This window comes from Haliotis rubra, unplaced genomic scaffold, assembly GCF_003918875.1.
Source record: "Haliotis rubra isolate DU_JTF1 unplaced genomic scaffold, ASM391887v1 Scf539, whole genome shotgun sequence".
Lineage (NCBI taxonomy): Eukaryota > Metazoa > Mollusca > Gastropoda > Lepetellida > Haliotidae > Haliotis > Haliotis rubra.
In genome coordinates, this window is record NW_025767234.1 from 496,199 (window position 1) to 512,165 (window position 15,967).

Sequence of the window (15,967 nt, forward strand, 5' to 3'; positions counted from 1 at the left end):
AATGTCAGAGGGCAATCTGATCGATGTTTAATGATCGATGTGGTTGATGATTGTAGTTTGACACTATATCTTGCAAAATATTCAAATAATGATATGTCTGCCTATAAGTGAAATATCTGTACATACTCGTCTTCAATGTACGTATGACTCTCTCAGCATAGTTGGCTTTGGTTTCATTCTGTGTAGTATAGTAAGTAATACCTTTACTTTCCAAGAATGATTTCACAGTTTTGTTATCAAACTCACATTCCTTGTCTGATCTTAGGATCCTATATGTTGCTGCTGTTGTAAGTATTTTCATCAAGGCTTTTAAAACAGATTCAGGTTTTTGGTTTTTCAAGGGTTGTACCCATAAGTACCTTGTAAAAACATTGATCACTATGAGAAGATACTTGACTCCTTCATTGTATGAAGCCAGATTATGAACATCGGCTAAATCTATATCCCAACGTGCATTGAGTCCTGTAGCCACAAGTCTGTTCCGCTTGAATTTATAGCGTAGTGATCTCTGTAGTGCATAACTATCTTGAGCAGCTAATCATTTCTTGATGTGATGTAAACTGATATTAAACTTTCCTTCCTTCTTCACAATGTAATAGAGCTTGTTTGGACCGGTGAAAGAAGCTGCATGTTTTGAGTCAAAATATAGGTTTGATAAATATTCTTTCCATCCGTCTTCTGGCATGTTGAAAGCACAAATGATGATTTTATCAAATTCATTTATATTTATACCACATCAGGAAAGGAATGCAAACAGTTTAAGCATAATCAAATGATGTCGTCAAATCGGATTAGTGTAATCTGGTCACATCGAGTGCAATTATTTGCAGATAGATGTATTCTTGCCACCCAGTCCTTTATTAAAAATGTTATTCATATGGGCTAATTACCGCAATTATAAGATGTCAATCTAAATCAAAGCCAGAATAAGAAATATACAGTATTAATTACATTTAGCCAGGCTTCAATTAAAAGAGATATTATTATGTACTAATGAATCTCATTAAATGATATTAAGCTAATTGGTCATGTTGATGCCATTTTCATAACCCGATAAGAACAAAGGTTAACAGTCAAGGTCACAGTGACATCGTACCCTATATTCAATCAAAGCAAAAATTATAGGTCAAAGGTCACAGTGACGTCATGGCTCCTGTATCCAATCAAAACAAAGATTATAGATGAAAGGTTACAGCGACGTCATGGCTCCTATATCCAATCAAAAGAAAGATTATAGGTGAAAGGTAACAGCGACGTCATCGCTCCTGTATCCAATCAAAAGAAATATTGAAGGTCAAAGGTCACAGTGACGTCATGGCTCCTTGGCTCCTGGCCCAGAACGCCTATTCTTCATTCATCAGGAAAGTCAGGCGCTTTGTATAACTTTGTACAATTAGATTTGCTTGTTTGTTGTTTAACGCCGCACTGAGCAATATTCCGGCTATATGGTGGCGGACCAGACAATCCAGTGATCAACAGCATAAGCATGGATCTACGTATTTGAGATACGGTGACATGTGTCGACCTTGTCGGCGAGCCTGCCCACCCGTTCCCGTTAGTCGCCTCTTACGACAAGGGAGCGGTGGGGAAGCCTAGTGGTTAAAGCGTTCGTTCGTTAAGCTGAAGACCCGGGTTCGATTCCCCACATGGGTACAATGTGTGAAAGCCAATTTCTGGTGTCACCGGCCGTGATATGGCTGGAATATTGCTAAAAGCGACGTAGACCCCCACTCACTCCAATTCTAACACGGATCTTCACTAGTCACAAGTAGAAGTCACACTTAAAGTATTGCTCAATAATGATCTCGAACATTAAATACTGAATACTGAAGGGGCGTGTGACTATTTTCCCCACGGGAACTAAGGTGGGTAAGATTATATGCAGCGTAGCGTTATTTCCTTTTTACACTAAACATAGCAAAGTATACGGGGTGGTCTGTCACAACAATAATTAATAAGGTTTCAGTAATAAGGAAATTTAAGCATACAATCCTCCAAACAAATCATATTGTCTAAATACTGAATTAAACTGTGAATTAAGTGTAAATGATAATGGAAAAGTAGCATGCTCTTTCAGCTTTATTCAACACTGAACCATACTATTTGTTGTTTTCGGAAAATCAGATTAATATAATTGCGCTCAGATGCCGTAATTCAACACAGTAACGTTATGTTCTGTGAGCACCCAAGGTAATTCTAATTCTATTTAGAAATTCACCAATGTCATTAAATTCGTAATCACATTGACAACGAAAGCAAACGATAAAAAGAACATCTAAAGACTGATAACTGTTTACGATAACCCGTTAAAGCTGAAGTTATCTGAAGATTTTATTAAGCTTTCTTAAGAAATACGTTTTGGGAACAGCACATGCTCTCACGATATGGGTCGTTCATCATAATACTTTTCATGATATTGTTTGATGCCTCAGACGATTATCAAGATGGTCCATTTCCTCGACAATTTCCGACAGTAATTTGGGATTGTTCCTGCCAATGGTTAAAATATAGTTAGCAGCGTGTTTTGCGATTTTCCTATATAGATCACATCCAATATCTGTCAGTTCCATTGTGAATAACCTGACATATAAATCATCGACCTGGTTATGCTGGATCGAGAGGTCAGGTGCTATATCACGTGACATTGTCCTCAGCAACGGTAGCAGTGTCCGAAGTCCCCCTGACTGATTCCGTGCATGACATATGACTCTGTTTAAAAGTTCCTTAACAATGGCTTGGTCTCTCTGATCTATCTGCTTCCATTGCTCCAGCAGGTGCTTGTACTGCATCTGAATATCTTTTCCCTGCCTCCAGCCTCCGTTCGGGTCACCCCTTGTTATGTTGCTGCCTCCACCTTTCTGGAAGTGCATATTGTCATGTGGAATGGTGCACTCCTTGACCCGATTCCCGAGTCTGATCTCCTGGTTATGCAGTTGCATGCCACGTGGCGATGTGGAACTTCCGGTGCCACCATTCTTGTCTTCTACCAGTGTCAAAGGGCATGTTTGCATGGTCAAAGTTTCCAATATCGAGGTCTAGAGACTGATGTGTTGTCGTAGGCCGATTGATCTTTTCTTTGTGGGGGATGCTTTCATCATTACCGGAAGATGCACGAGGAAATTCCTCGTTGTGGATGATAGGCGTGGAACATACTGCTCCTTCTGCTGGAACCATTACCCAGTCTGCTTCTACACAGTCTTCTCATCTTCAGCTTCCTCATTACATCCTTTGATTGAAAGGCCCTTTGAATGCAGCTGTATGTCACGGGAACGAATCTCTAAACCAGGCAAACATTCTTTAAGCTGAAATGAAATCAGATAGAGTAACAAACATCGTTTTTATACAAAACCGATATTAAAGTCCGAGACTGTAGAACACTGCAAGCAATTTAGTTTAACAAAGTATAATATCATTCCACTATAAAATGAATGTCTCATTTTGGTTCCGTTTCTTTCCAACTAAATAACAAACATCGATTTGATGGTCATTTTGCATGTTACCCGTGAAGGTCCGGGTTAGAATATTGATCTTCGGTAACCCATGCTTGTGGTAAGAGGCGACTAACGGGATCGGATGGTCAGGCTCGCTGACCTGGTTGACACATGTCATCGGTTCCCAATTGCGCAAATCGATGCTCATGCTGTTGATCCCTGGATTGTCTGGTCCATACTCGATTATTTACAGACCGCCGTCATATAGCTGGAATATTGCTGAGTGCGGCGTAAAACTAAGCTCACTCACTCTTGGTACAGGTGTGTGTCGGGGTGTGTCTGGGGGTTGGTTGGTTGGGTTGGTTGGGGGCGGGGCGTCTCATAACGTGAACTTCAATGCCAGTACGCCCTTGTATTGTCTTCATTGTATTATTCATAGTGTCAGAAGTTATTGGTTCAGTAAACACGAACTACAGACACAGTTTTGTAAAGAAATTACTTTTCTCAGCTATCGACAGTTGATTTACTCGATCTGAGAATGCTTTTGAGGTTGCGCATTTGATAACGTAATACACACAATGTATGGCTCTAGTCGAGGTTGAGACATTGCTATATTCGTTTCTGAGTGAATGGTCTTTACCTACCTGAAATGTGTTTCTTCCTCGAAATGATATACCCATGTAGCGATAAAGGGCGGAGGCGAAGGATGCTGAAACAAACATCACATGCCTGTGGTGATAGATCCAGTATTGGAAAATGTGTGTTTAAACTTTAATACAACTATACAAGACATCACCAAATTACAACACCAACACGAAAGTACAAATTTCATCAGTAGGAGTATATTTGTCAAAGGAAACTTTTCGTTCAGTGTTCTTCAGACTTTTTAATCGTGATTTTTCAAAATCTGATTTTAGTGTTCAGAGATTATATGGAAATAACATTCTTTTCTTTAATGTTGGATGCCTTATAAGTTCATGAGCCAATTTATCATCCTAGAATTAGATGTAACAACAAAACACCCGGTACCTTGATATGAGAAAAAAAGGCCATTCTATTAAAGCATCATATGGGTTACACTCACGTTTAATATTGCCGGAATATTGACCGTCTGTAGCAACTTCTGTAGCAACGTCTGTAGCAACATCTGTAGTAGCGTCTGTAGCAACTTCTGTAGTAGTGTCTGCAGCAACTTATGTAGCAACATCTGGAGTAGCGTCTGTAGCAACTTCTGTAGCAACATCTGTAGTAGCGTCTGTAGCAACTTCTGCAGCAACTGAATCTGTAGCATCTTCTGTAGAAGTGTCCTTAGCAACATCTGTAACAGTTTGGAGTCTGTGTTGCTGGGTGTGATCTTCAACCATCACTTGTTTTCACTTTCGCTGTCAAGACGAACTTTTGATTTCCTTTCACTCGTAGACGTTTCTGTAAGACAGATGCCAATTTTACTTGGCAACAAGACAATAATAATTGTAGCAAAGAAGACGGTTGGGAATGCCTCTTCACCAATTTCGTAGATCGACAACAAACAAAGGACAACGTCCAATGTCACTTACCCTGCGCTGATTTAAGGACATTGTTGTCAATCTGTTCCAATTCCCATTTTATTAATCATCTCTGTGATGACTTCTTCTCGACCACAATGAGATAATAATTATCTGAAATAAATAATAATGAATGTTACACATCTGTGATTGATATAAGGCCAAATTTGTATGGAATTAAGTTTGGGTACAGAGTCATGTAAAGATGGTGAGTATTTAACTGTCTAAGGCACCAGTACATACTTGTGTTACCCATCCCGCCATGGACACTCTGTGCTGTGTTGGCAGTTGAGACTGTTTCTGCTCTGACGCCATGGATGGTGGTTTCTGGGACTCCCGATTTCCGATCTAACTCTACAAAATAGAACAATTGATATTATGAATAGACCTTATGTTTTGTTTCTGTTTAACATTTTATTGTTAAATCATCATAACATCTCCACGACCATTCAACTATCTGTAAACTCTAGTATCCATATACGTTTTGTATTGAAGTGGAAACACATTCTACCTTTGAAACTTTAGTTGCTTAAGTTGAACAGTACTAACCGTCTTGTAAGTTTCTGGAAGACATCTTCACATCTTCAGAGCTTTGGTGTATTTCAACACCCTTACTGTAATCCATGTTGGCTCACCACCCCTCGGCAATAGTCTCAGGTCCCTCAGCCTCCTGTTACGACCTTTATGGCCTCTTTGAGCCTTGTGTGTAATAATGGCCTTAATTAGTATCCTATATCAACAATATCCCCCAGTAGCTGCTCATATGTACAGCACCTACGTGGATATGTTTTTGCTTCTTGTAGTCGTTGTATCCTTCACATGCACTGTTTAGAATCTCCCGTAGACTGTGATAGTGTCTGAATCCTTCTTGAACGCACGTTAAAACACGTTTTACAACGGATAACCCCGAAGCAGGTTATATCACGCTAGTGTGCTGTTGTGGCAAGGTAAATACACCCACAGCACAAGTTTAGAGTTCTCTTAGAAAGCTGGTCACCAGTGTAAAGAGAAGTCACTAATAACCAATCAGCAGCTACCTTTGTTTATGAATGAGGAAGCTTTAACTACCACGTGTATGTATTAAAATAGATATGCTGTAGGTGTGTAGCTGTGGTGCTGATATCATTGCAGCATCAGGGGAGGTAACTTAGCTAAAGCACACTCTTTAACCACACGTTGTGAGATAAGTTTGAATATCTACGTACATACACACGTCATTTGTATCTCGCATGCGGATATATGAGGACATCAGTCAACAGTACACAAAATATTGATAAACGTTGTAGGGATAATCCGACGAGTGAAATCAGCAACACAGGTGTAACGACATACCCTGCTGCTGTAAATATATGCATGGTGCATGTGTGTGTGCGTGCACGACTGCCTGGCACTAATTGAAGCTCTGGGCCTGCCTCAGGGGGATTCCCCCGGATCTTCACTATTGCAACACGATAGACATTAATCTGTACAGTTACAGTGAGTGAGTGAGTGAGTGAGTGAGTGAGTGAGTGAGTGAGTGAGTGAGTGAGTGAGTGAGTGAGTGAGTGAGTGAGTGAGTGAGTGGAGTGAGTGAGTGAGTGAGTGGGTGGGTGGGTGGGTGGGTGGGGTGAGTGGGTGGTTGAGTGAGTGAGTGAGTGAATAGGATGTAACACGTCTTTAAACACATGTTTCTATTTCAGTTAGCAACATTGTTAGTATGACATTCTATATTTATTATATACCCTACTAATCTGTTACTAAATTAATTATATACCCATGTAAACTTAAGATAGTCATACAGGGGTGCAATACAGATGATGTGGTTAAATTCCGTATTGCACCCCAGATTCCGTATTGAACCCCTGCCGGTTCTACATTGCTACGCTATGATTTGTTTTAGATATATGCAAGATAAGAGGGTATATAATACATATAGAACGTCATACTAGTGCATATGTATGTTTTGTGTTGAACTCGAAGATGTCCTGGGAGCAGGCCGTTTATCATTTAGTGAAAGGCGCAACGGCGGGTTGAGACTGAAATGACCAGGATCCGGAAGAATTTGGGATTTGAACGATCAGTGGATCCTGCTTAGAGTAAGTAACTGAACTCTGCAAAGATATTTATAGTGTACCGGGTATACCAGCAATTCCTTATCAGCTTAGTCTCATGCACATCTGCTTTACTTGCTCACGGGTATGAAATTCCACAAAGTGCACAGCGTATCATCTACACAACTGTAAAATACCAGTAAGAAGATTATCCACACAGGTGAAAACTAATCTTATTGAGACACGGACAGTAAACAGATTGTAAACAGAAACATTCCGGAAGACGGTCTAAGACTCAGTGGATGCTTTGATATGTCTGTGAGTGGGTTAGTGAGTGAGTATGGTTTTATGCCACTTTTATGCCACTTTCAACAATATTCCAACAACATCATGATGGGCAACACCAGAAATATGTTTCACACATTTTACCCATGTGGAGAAGCGAACAGAGTCTCCGGTGTGACTTTACCCACTACATGAGTGAGAGTATCCCAACCATTAGAACATCCCCGTTATTCACAATATAAAGTTTTCATTAAAGTGGATTCTGTGAAGTAAATTATCTCACGAGCATACAGTTGGTTCCTATAGCATCCAAAAGTGTGATTTAACTTTCCTTTTCTTTTACAAATGCTATCTACTTACATTTGCTATCTACTAAAATCGTTGGTCCTTTAATGTGATTAATAAGACCTACACATCTCAGATAATTTAACAATTTCAGCCTTTCAGACAAGATAGTTCTGAACAAGGCAAACACAACATCACTTCGGTATTTGGGGGTGTATACACCTTTTATTGGCTGTGTACAAGAAGCATGATACTAATTTAGCTATACTAAAGGTCATTCTAATCATGCAAATACCAAAGCAATGTACCTTTCTCTATTCCAGTATGATGAATTTCCTGGAATCATTGGAAAACACATCTGTCCATTCAGGTCAGAACTCAGGGTATTTATCATTAAAGAACTGAGATACAGTACTCTCGACCGATGAGGTATGATCATAACATTAAAGCAGAGCGAAAAATGTGTAGTAAGGGCTTAGATAAAAATATAAAAATACAAAATAACAAAGCATTAATATACAGCTTGGTAGGCAGTGGGGGTAAAAACTTACTATAACAATTAAATTATAATCCTTCAATTCATCTAAAACTTTCGACATGTAAAGTCAGACTTACTTTCTATAAAGTTTAACTTATAGATACTATTTGCAAGTGGTGAAAGTAACCCTCCTATGCATATCAACATTCTTTTAATAGCATGCCCGACAGAAAAGTTTCGATCCTTTGGAACCATGCAGTTGATGGTTTCATCGCACTGATCTGCAAAATGAGTTCCACATTTAGTTTTGTTTTAACTCTCACTACTATGTTTTGGATGTCATTTAGATCAATTCTGATAACTTCTGAAACAGACTCGGGATGAGCTGCATAAAAGCCTGGTTCAAGCCTAATCCCTGACTGAGGACCTAATTCAGTCAGAATAGAGTCCAAAAATGTGCAAAACTTACATTGAACGTTCAGTATTACAGTATCTCCATTGTGTACCCCTGACACGCTGGATCCTTTCATGTCCCCTCCGGACGCACCTGTCGTTACTTGTGTCAGCAGCTGTCCATCCTCAGCTGCAAAAGATCAACACACAAAGCACATTAGCAGAAAGCGTCAGATTACAACCTACAAAATGTTCAGAGTGGTCAAGCTCGGTCACTTTTTTATTGTAACATACGCTAGCGACATGGGACGCTCAACAATTATTATATTGTCTGATCCCTACACGACTGATTGCACAGAAACATGTATCTTAGATATCCATGGCATCAGTTTATCTTCGTCTCTGCCGATACAGTAAACTATGTTTATAACGAACAGGCCTATAATAAAGCGCCCATGTTACATTCGTTATAACCGTAGTTAAGTGATTATACTGAAAAATAGGAAGACCCGTGTACCTGTGGGATGGGATGCCTTCTTTATTTGCTTTTGTGAATGTTCTAGGGCCAGTGCCACTTCTCCTTCATCCTCCGGAACATCAGGTATAGGGCTTTCTTTTCCTGTCTCTGACTTTCTGAAACACCGAACTCAAATCGTTATGATCACAATCATCTTGAATGTCATTGAGTGTTGGGTTTCATTTTTGTGTGTAAAATGGTGAGCAGCTGGGTCTTCAAAGAATACGCAGACATCACAATATCCACATTTCACAATTACGTATAATCAATCAGCTTTAGTTACCTCTAGATACCTCCAACACACTACAAGAGCTATATCTGCTGTAGACAACTCCAACACTACATGAGCTATATCTGCTATAGACAACTCCAACACTACATGAGCTATATCTGCTGTAGACAACTCCAACACTACATGAGCTATATCTGCTATAGACAACTCCAACACTACATGAGCTATATCTGCTATAGACAACTCCAACACTACATGAGCTATATCTGCTATAGACAACTCCAACACTACATGAGCTATATCTGCTATAGACAACTCCAACACTACATGAGCTACATCTGCTATAGACAACTCCAACACTACATGAGCTATATCTGCTATAGACAACTCCAACACTACATGAGCCATATCTGCTATAGACAACTCCAACACTACATGAGCTATATCTGCTATAGACAACTCCAACACTACATGAGCTATATCTGCTATAGACAACTCCAACACTACATGAGCTACATCTGCTATAGACAACTCCAACACTACATGAGCTATATCTGCTATAGACAACTCCAACACTACATGAGCTATATCTGCTATAGACAACTCCAACACTACATGAGCTATATCTGCTATAGACAACTCCAACACTACATGAGCTATATCTGCTATAGACAACTCCAACACTACATGAGCTATATCTGCTATAGACAACTCCAACACTACATGAGCTATATCTGCTGTAGACAACTCCAACACTACATGAGCTACATCTGCTATAGACAACTCCAACACTACATGAGCTATATCTGCTATAGACAACTCCAACACTACATGAGCCATATCTGCTATAGACAACTCCAACACTACATGAGCTATATCTGCTATAGACAACTCCAACACTACATGAGCTATATCTGCTATAGACAACTCCAACACTACATGAGCTATATCTGCTATAGACAACTCCAACACTACATGAGCTATATCTGCTATAGACAACTCCAACACTACATGAGCTATATCTGCTATAGACAACTCCAACACTACAAGAGCTATATCTGCTATAGACAACTCCAACACTACATGAGCTATATCTGCTATAGACAGCTCCACACTACAAGAGCTATAGACAACTCCAACACTACATGAGCTATATCTGCTATAGACAACTCCAACACTACATGAGCTATATCTGCTATAGACAACTCCAACACTACATGAGCCATATCTGCTATAGACAACTCCAACACTACATGAGCTATATCTGCTATAGACAACTCCAACACTACATGAGCTATATCTGCTATAGACAACTCCAACACTACATGAGCTATATCTGCTATAGACAACTCCAACACTACATGAGCTACATCCACTCTGGACGTAAGTGGGTGAATTTAGCTTTACGCCGCTTTTAGCAATATTCCACCATTATCACGGCGGGGTGCACCAGAAATGGGCATCACATATTGTACCCATGTGGGAATCGAACCGGGTCTTTGGCGTGAGGAACGAACGCTTTAACCATCAGGCTAACCCTCTCTAGATAACTCTAACACAAGACATATAAACGTGAGCTACATTCACCTTTACCCAATCCAAGACAAAAAGGTTATTTATTCATCTGATCAATTGAAGAACAATCCACCATAAACAATACTAACGCAATAGATGTTGAGTACAAATCATGAAAAATTCCAGCACAACACATGTGGTGTATCCACCCTGAACAATGCCAACACAACACATATGATGTAACCATCCTGAACAATACGAACACAACACATGCTATGTATTCATCCTGAATACCAGCACAATACATGTACGTTGTGTATTCACCTTGACCAATTCAGAGAAAATACATGTGATGTAACCATCCTCACCAGTTCAAACACAATACAGGTGATGTACGCCAGTATTCATCCTGGCGTATCGTGCCTCATAATGAATACCTAAACTGTGGCCAGTAGGTAGCGAAACCCCAAGGCTAATTAGCTTCAGTTCTTAAAGCAATGAATGATGACGAAAATTTGTGATTAGAAACACTACATACGAATCATTCACAGATATAATGGCATGTACTACCATCGTGACGGGAGATAATATTGTTTGAATATGAGGTAGACACATGAATTCTCTTTATGTGGTTACACTAAGTATAGGCTATGCTTACCTCTCGGTTGAATACATCCAGAGAGATTTGGTTGAAAAGGAATAATGTTATATTCCATGTGAATCTTGAGAATCTTGTAGGTTACAGCTATTCTCTCTCTTCGGGTGACAACTTGGACCAATGTGTTGTCTCTGGTTACCTGGATGTCCGCTCGCTGAATAAACTCATTTGAGGATGGGAAGGCCCGCGTTCTAAAATAAATTACCTGTGACGATGGAGTGCAGTCGTGGTCCACATACGGAACAGGAAGTATGTTGTGATAACACGTGATTGACATATTACAATGTCTGTCTTCCAAGAAATTATGATTTATCATTATCTCTTTCGAGCCGGGGCGGATGGGTAGCCTAGTGGTTAAAGCGTTCGCTCGTCACGCCAAAGACCCGGGTTCGATTCCCCACATGGGTACAATGTGTGAAGCCCATTTCTGGTGTCCCCCCGCCCAGATATTGCTGGAATATTGCTAAAAGCGGCGAAAACCATACTCACTCACTCACTCACACTTTCGAGCATAGTTAGTCTTACATTCTGAATGATTTAAGGTTTCTAGGAAAATGGGTTTGCAGTCTGTGATATGACTACCGCGCGTGACAACATGCATGCTTGGCTATCGTTTCCTAAATAGCAATGACTCCATGATTGCGGAGTGTATACTGGAGTGAGCCAATGATATAACTACATGTAATATATATGTCATAACTAAACGTTGAAAGTGTCACCTCATTTCCTCGGGAAGACTGATAGAATAATGCTTATAGGGAGTGTGCTCTTGGGGAAATTATTAACTCAACCCGGATAAAGATATCAATAGGCGTTATCGGGAGTGTAGTTATAATAGATACAATAAACATGCGCGGGAAAAGCGTAGTCATTAAACTATGTATTGTACCTTACGAATGCCTGACTCAACCGAAGTATCACTCATTGCTTCCGCTATTACGAAATAGTTCGCGTTAATGACGAATATAGTTCGCGTTAATGACATCAGTTTACCATGGATAGAATGTAACTAAACAATCTTTGATTCAAGTTTCGTATTTAGACCTGTATATTAATCAAATTCAAAGCCTCACTAACACGTAACCGTGATTCCATCCCAGAAAACACTAACCAGTGGAAGGTAGTGTAGGAGTAAGTGAGTATGGTTTTATGCCGCTTTTAGCAATATTCCAGCAATATCACGGCTGACATCAGAAATGGACTTCACACATTGTATCCATATGGAGAATCGAATCCGGGCCTTTACTCGTGATGAGCGGACGCTTTAACCACTAGACTACCCCATCGCCCCCTTACTAAAAATAATTTATTGCGTACTTACGAGAGTTGTATACATGCAACGAGCTATACGCATACAATACGTTGGGTATTTAGGGATCATATTATTTAATGCAGTGTTGCGGTGACCTATCATGTCTATTTTTAAATGTACACGTTTATACTAGGGTGTCCATGCAATACCTAAGTGTAATATAATTTTGATGAAAAAAATACCGCACCAAAAACATGAACTGGACATTAAATGTAATTTGAGAATGAGGTGCGAAATAACAAGACGAGGATGTTTATTTTATAGTAGCCACAGTGAAACTAAATGTTTGAGCTCGGTAAATAAATGTACACTGAACAATACTTTTATCGGATATATTATAGTTGTTTTCTCTTTCAATCTAAATATTGCCCATCTTCAATTGTACTGCAAATATAATATTTGCGTCTTTAACCTGCGCAAGTTTTCATTTTCCTTGTATTGAAAATATCACACTGTTCTTGTGCTTTCGAGTTTAGGCAAATTGTTAATATTATTATAGGATATTTATAAAGCGCACATATCCACGCATCTGGTACATGTTCTAGGCGCTGGCATTTTGTCCAGTTATTTCACTTCTTATTCATTCAACTTCAGCCATTAAGAACACATCCCTACACCCGATGTATAAATTAGCGGTCAGGATGAACCGAAAATAGGTTTGTTGAATGGATTTGCTACCGATGAAAACATTCAACGACTTTGAATCAATCAACTGCATTTTCTGTTAGTAGATCGTGCTTAGGAACAGTCTGATGATATTTGTGGTCACGGCATCTGCTGTGCAGATGCATAGTGGTCTAAGGGAGGTAACTCTGAATTACGTGCGACTTAAGATATTGAACATGATTGTGCTCGCATATATATGAAAAAATATATATGAATTTTCAAAGGGTAGGGGGGAGGGGGGTCCGGGGTTTCGAAGCCCCTGAACCCGTCCTTGGCTCCGCCAGTACTAAACATTAACATTAACTTTACAATGTGGACCTTACTCATTTTTCAAAAGGGTGTGTGTGTGTGTGTGTGTGTGTGTGTGTGTGTGTGTGTGTGCTTTGAACCACCTGAACCACCCCCACCCCACCCTTTGGATCCGCCAATCCGCTCACTTGACGCTTTTGTTGTTTCGATTTTTATGAGTATTGAGTTTTACGTCGCATCGGCATTATCTCAGCCATATAGCGACGTAAACATTTACGTACAAAACTCAAATAAGTTGTGTGTTTTTTCAAAAACATATTTATTCATTACATCAATATTTACAAACAGAAAACGTCATAGCACCAGATTGAAAAACAAGTAATCCCTCCTTCGATTTCTGTAAAAGAGCAACAAACTTAATTTGTAACTTTAACTATAATAAAGCATATACCTTTCCATATTGCCAAAATAAGATACTGTTCAGACTTAAATCAACGCAACATGATTGTTATGAAATTTGTCAGACTATGTACAGAAATGAGAATGCTGTAATATCTAATACAATGTATATGTCAGGGTAGAGACTGCTATCGGAGTCTCTACTGGTAGAATCTCCGATCCTACTAGTAGAGATTGCAATCGTAGTCTCTACTGGTAGAGACTACGATTATATGGAATAACCTATGCAAGAAAGTGCAAGCTTATGCAAGCAAGTATAATAAGTGGGGATAATGTTTTCCTATTATTTGCCAGTTATAATTGAACTTATTTATTGTTATCTTGTTAACTTTATTTGTTAAGTCTGTTTTGGGGTAAGGTATGTTGTTTTTGTTTTTCGAGTGGAGTCCAAATTTGGCAGCTTGGTCTCATGATGTAAATACAGTGTTACAAACCATTTTTATTTTTTATTTTGATATTGTTTACAGTGAGGTGTTAAATGTTTGTTATCAAAGTCTCAGTTAAAAGTAGGAAACACTAAAAGCACTGCTTTCCAAAGAGGTGGGGAAATGACCAGGTGGGGATATGGCAGATGGGGTAATGACCTGGTGGGGAATTGCCCTACATCTATCCTCCCAAAATGCCGACATGCCAAGACACCTATAGCTTATAACAACAAACCAATTCTGTATTTCCTGGAACAGTGTTACAATAAGCCAACATGCTTGTTCACCAACTCAGTTTTCTTTAGAAATATAATATGTTTAAACAAACCAATCTTAAGCTAATTAATATAATCGTTTACTCAGTTTCAGTCAGTCTTAATCTGTTAATCTCAAACTGTTAATCCAGCTTATCTTTGCTTTGTTCACCCCTTACTCTCATGGATCAATTAGTCATAGGTGAAATCATTTTGTTGTTTTAACTAAGTGTATGGATACTAGGCTGAAGGTACGTACGACAGATGTCAGAGGTGTTACTCACACTGTTTATGGTTATATAAGGTAAATAGACTTGAGCATGAACCAGTAATCAGTTGAGGCCATAGAGATGTTATATATTTACGGTATTCATTATAATTTATATTAATTATTTGATTTATATATTATGCTTTTTAATGTTGAGTTGAATGAAACAGAAAATGACATTAGTTCCATTCTTGTTTTTCTTTGCAGCTGTCACACAGATCTTTTCATCCAGTTGGAGAGCAGACAAGTTGAAGATCCCATCAACCCACAGACAAACCAGACTACAAGTGATTCTGCAGACATCCAGACCACATCCCAGCCAAGTGATTCTGCAGACATCCAGACCACATCCCAGCCAAGTGATTCTGCAGACAACCAGACCACATCCCAGCCAAGTGATTCTGCAGACATCCAGACCACATCCCAGCCAAGTGATTCTTGCCAGGAGTACCAGCTTCTGGATGGTGTAAAAATAGTTGGAACTGGAACCAAAGTGTTTGGGAGGACCACAGTACATGGTGAAACAGTTGATTCCCAACATCAGGGAGTATTCCAGATAACAACTGTGGAGGATCCGGACTTCATTCCAGCTGGAGGTAACCCATTTGATGAACCGCTTTCTGTTGGCCAGTTCATCGTTTGGGACATCATTCAAGCAGTTCCACTGGAACCTGACACACCACACAGTAAGGTACGGAAAATTGCAACAGACAACTATCTGAAAGCAGCCAACAGGCAGCAAGTTAAATATGATGCCAAGTTGAAAAGTACTTCTTTCAATGAAGGGACACTGTTGGAATGCGCATTCACGAAGTGGATCGCAAAAACACCGACCCTCGACTTCTGCCATGCAAGGTCCTACAAGTTCAAGGTGCAGGGAAAGATGCAACATACAAGTTATATACAGCACATGGTCGTCTGAGAAACACCTTTGGTCCGGAAGAGCTGGTTGACATGCGTAATGTT

At 39.5% G+C, this 15,967-nt stretch overlaps 1 protein-coding gene across 3 annotated transcripts in view; it reads right to left on the bottom strand.

Moving 5' to 3' along the window:
• Positions 1–11,974, bottom strand: part of LOC124253302 — an 88,399-nt gene extending 76,425 nt beyond the window's left edge. Inside the window, exons 1-4 of one of the 3 annotated variants that reach the window (XM_046687048.1) lie at positions 11,894–11,974; positions 11,369–11,559; positions 8,964–9,079; positions 8,523–8,636 (exon numbers count right to left, since the gene is read on the bottom strand). In XM_046687048.1, the coding sequence (XP_046543004.1) occupies positions 8,523–8,636; positions 8,964–9,079; positions 11,369–11,385 (247 nt within the window). In that variant the 5' untranslated portion in view covers positions 11,386–11,559; positions 11,894–11,974. Of the gene's footprint in view, positions 1–4,987; positions 5,070–8,522; positions 8,637–8,963; positions 9,080–11,368; positions 11,635–11,893 lie in introns of those variants that run through there. The other 2 variants (XM_046687049.1, XM_046687050.1) reach the window with 2 other exon arrangements.
• Between the last annotated feature and the right edge of the window lie 3,993 nt (positions 11,975–15,967).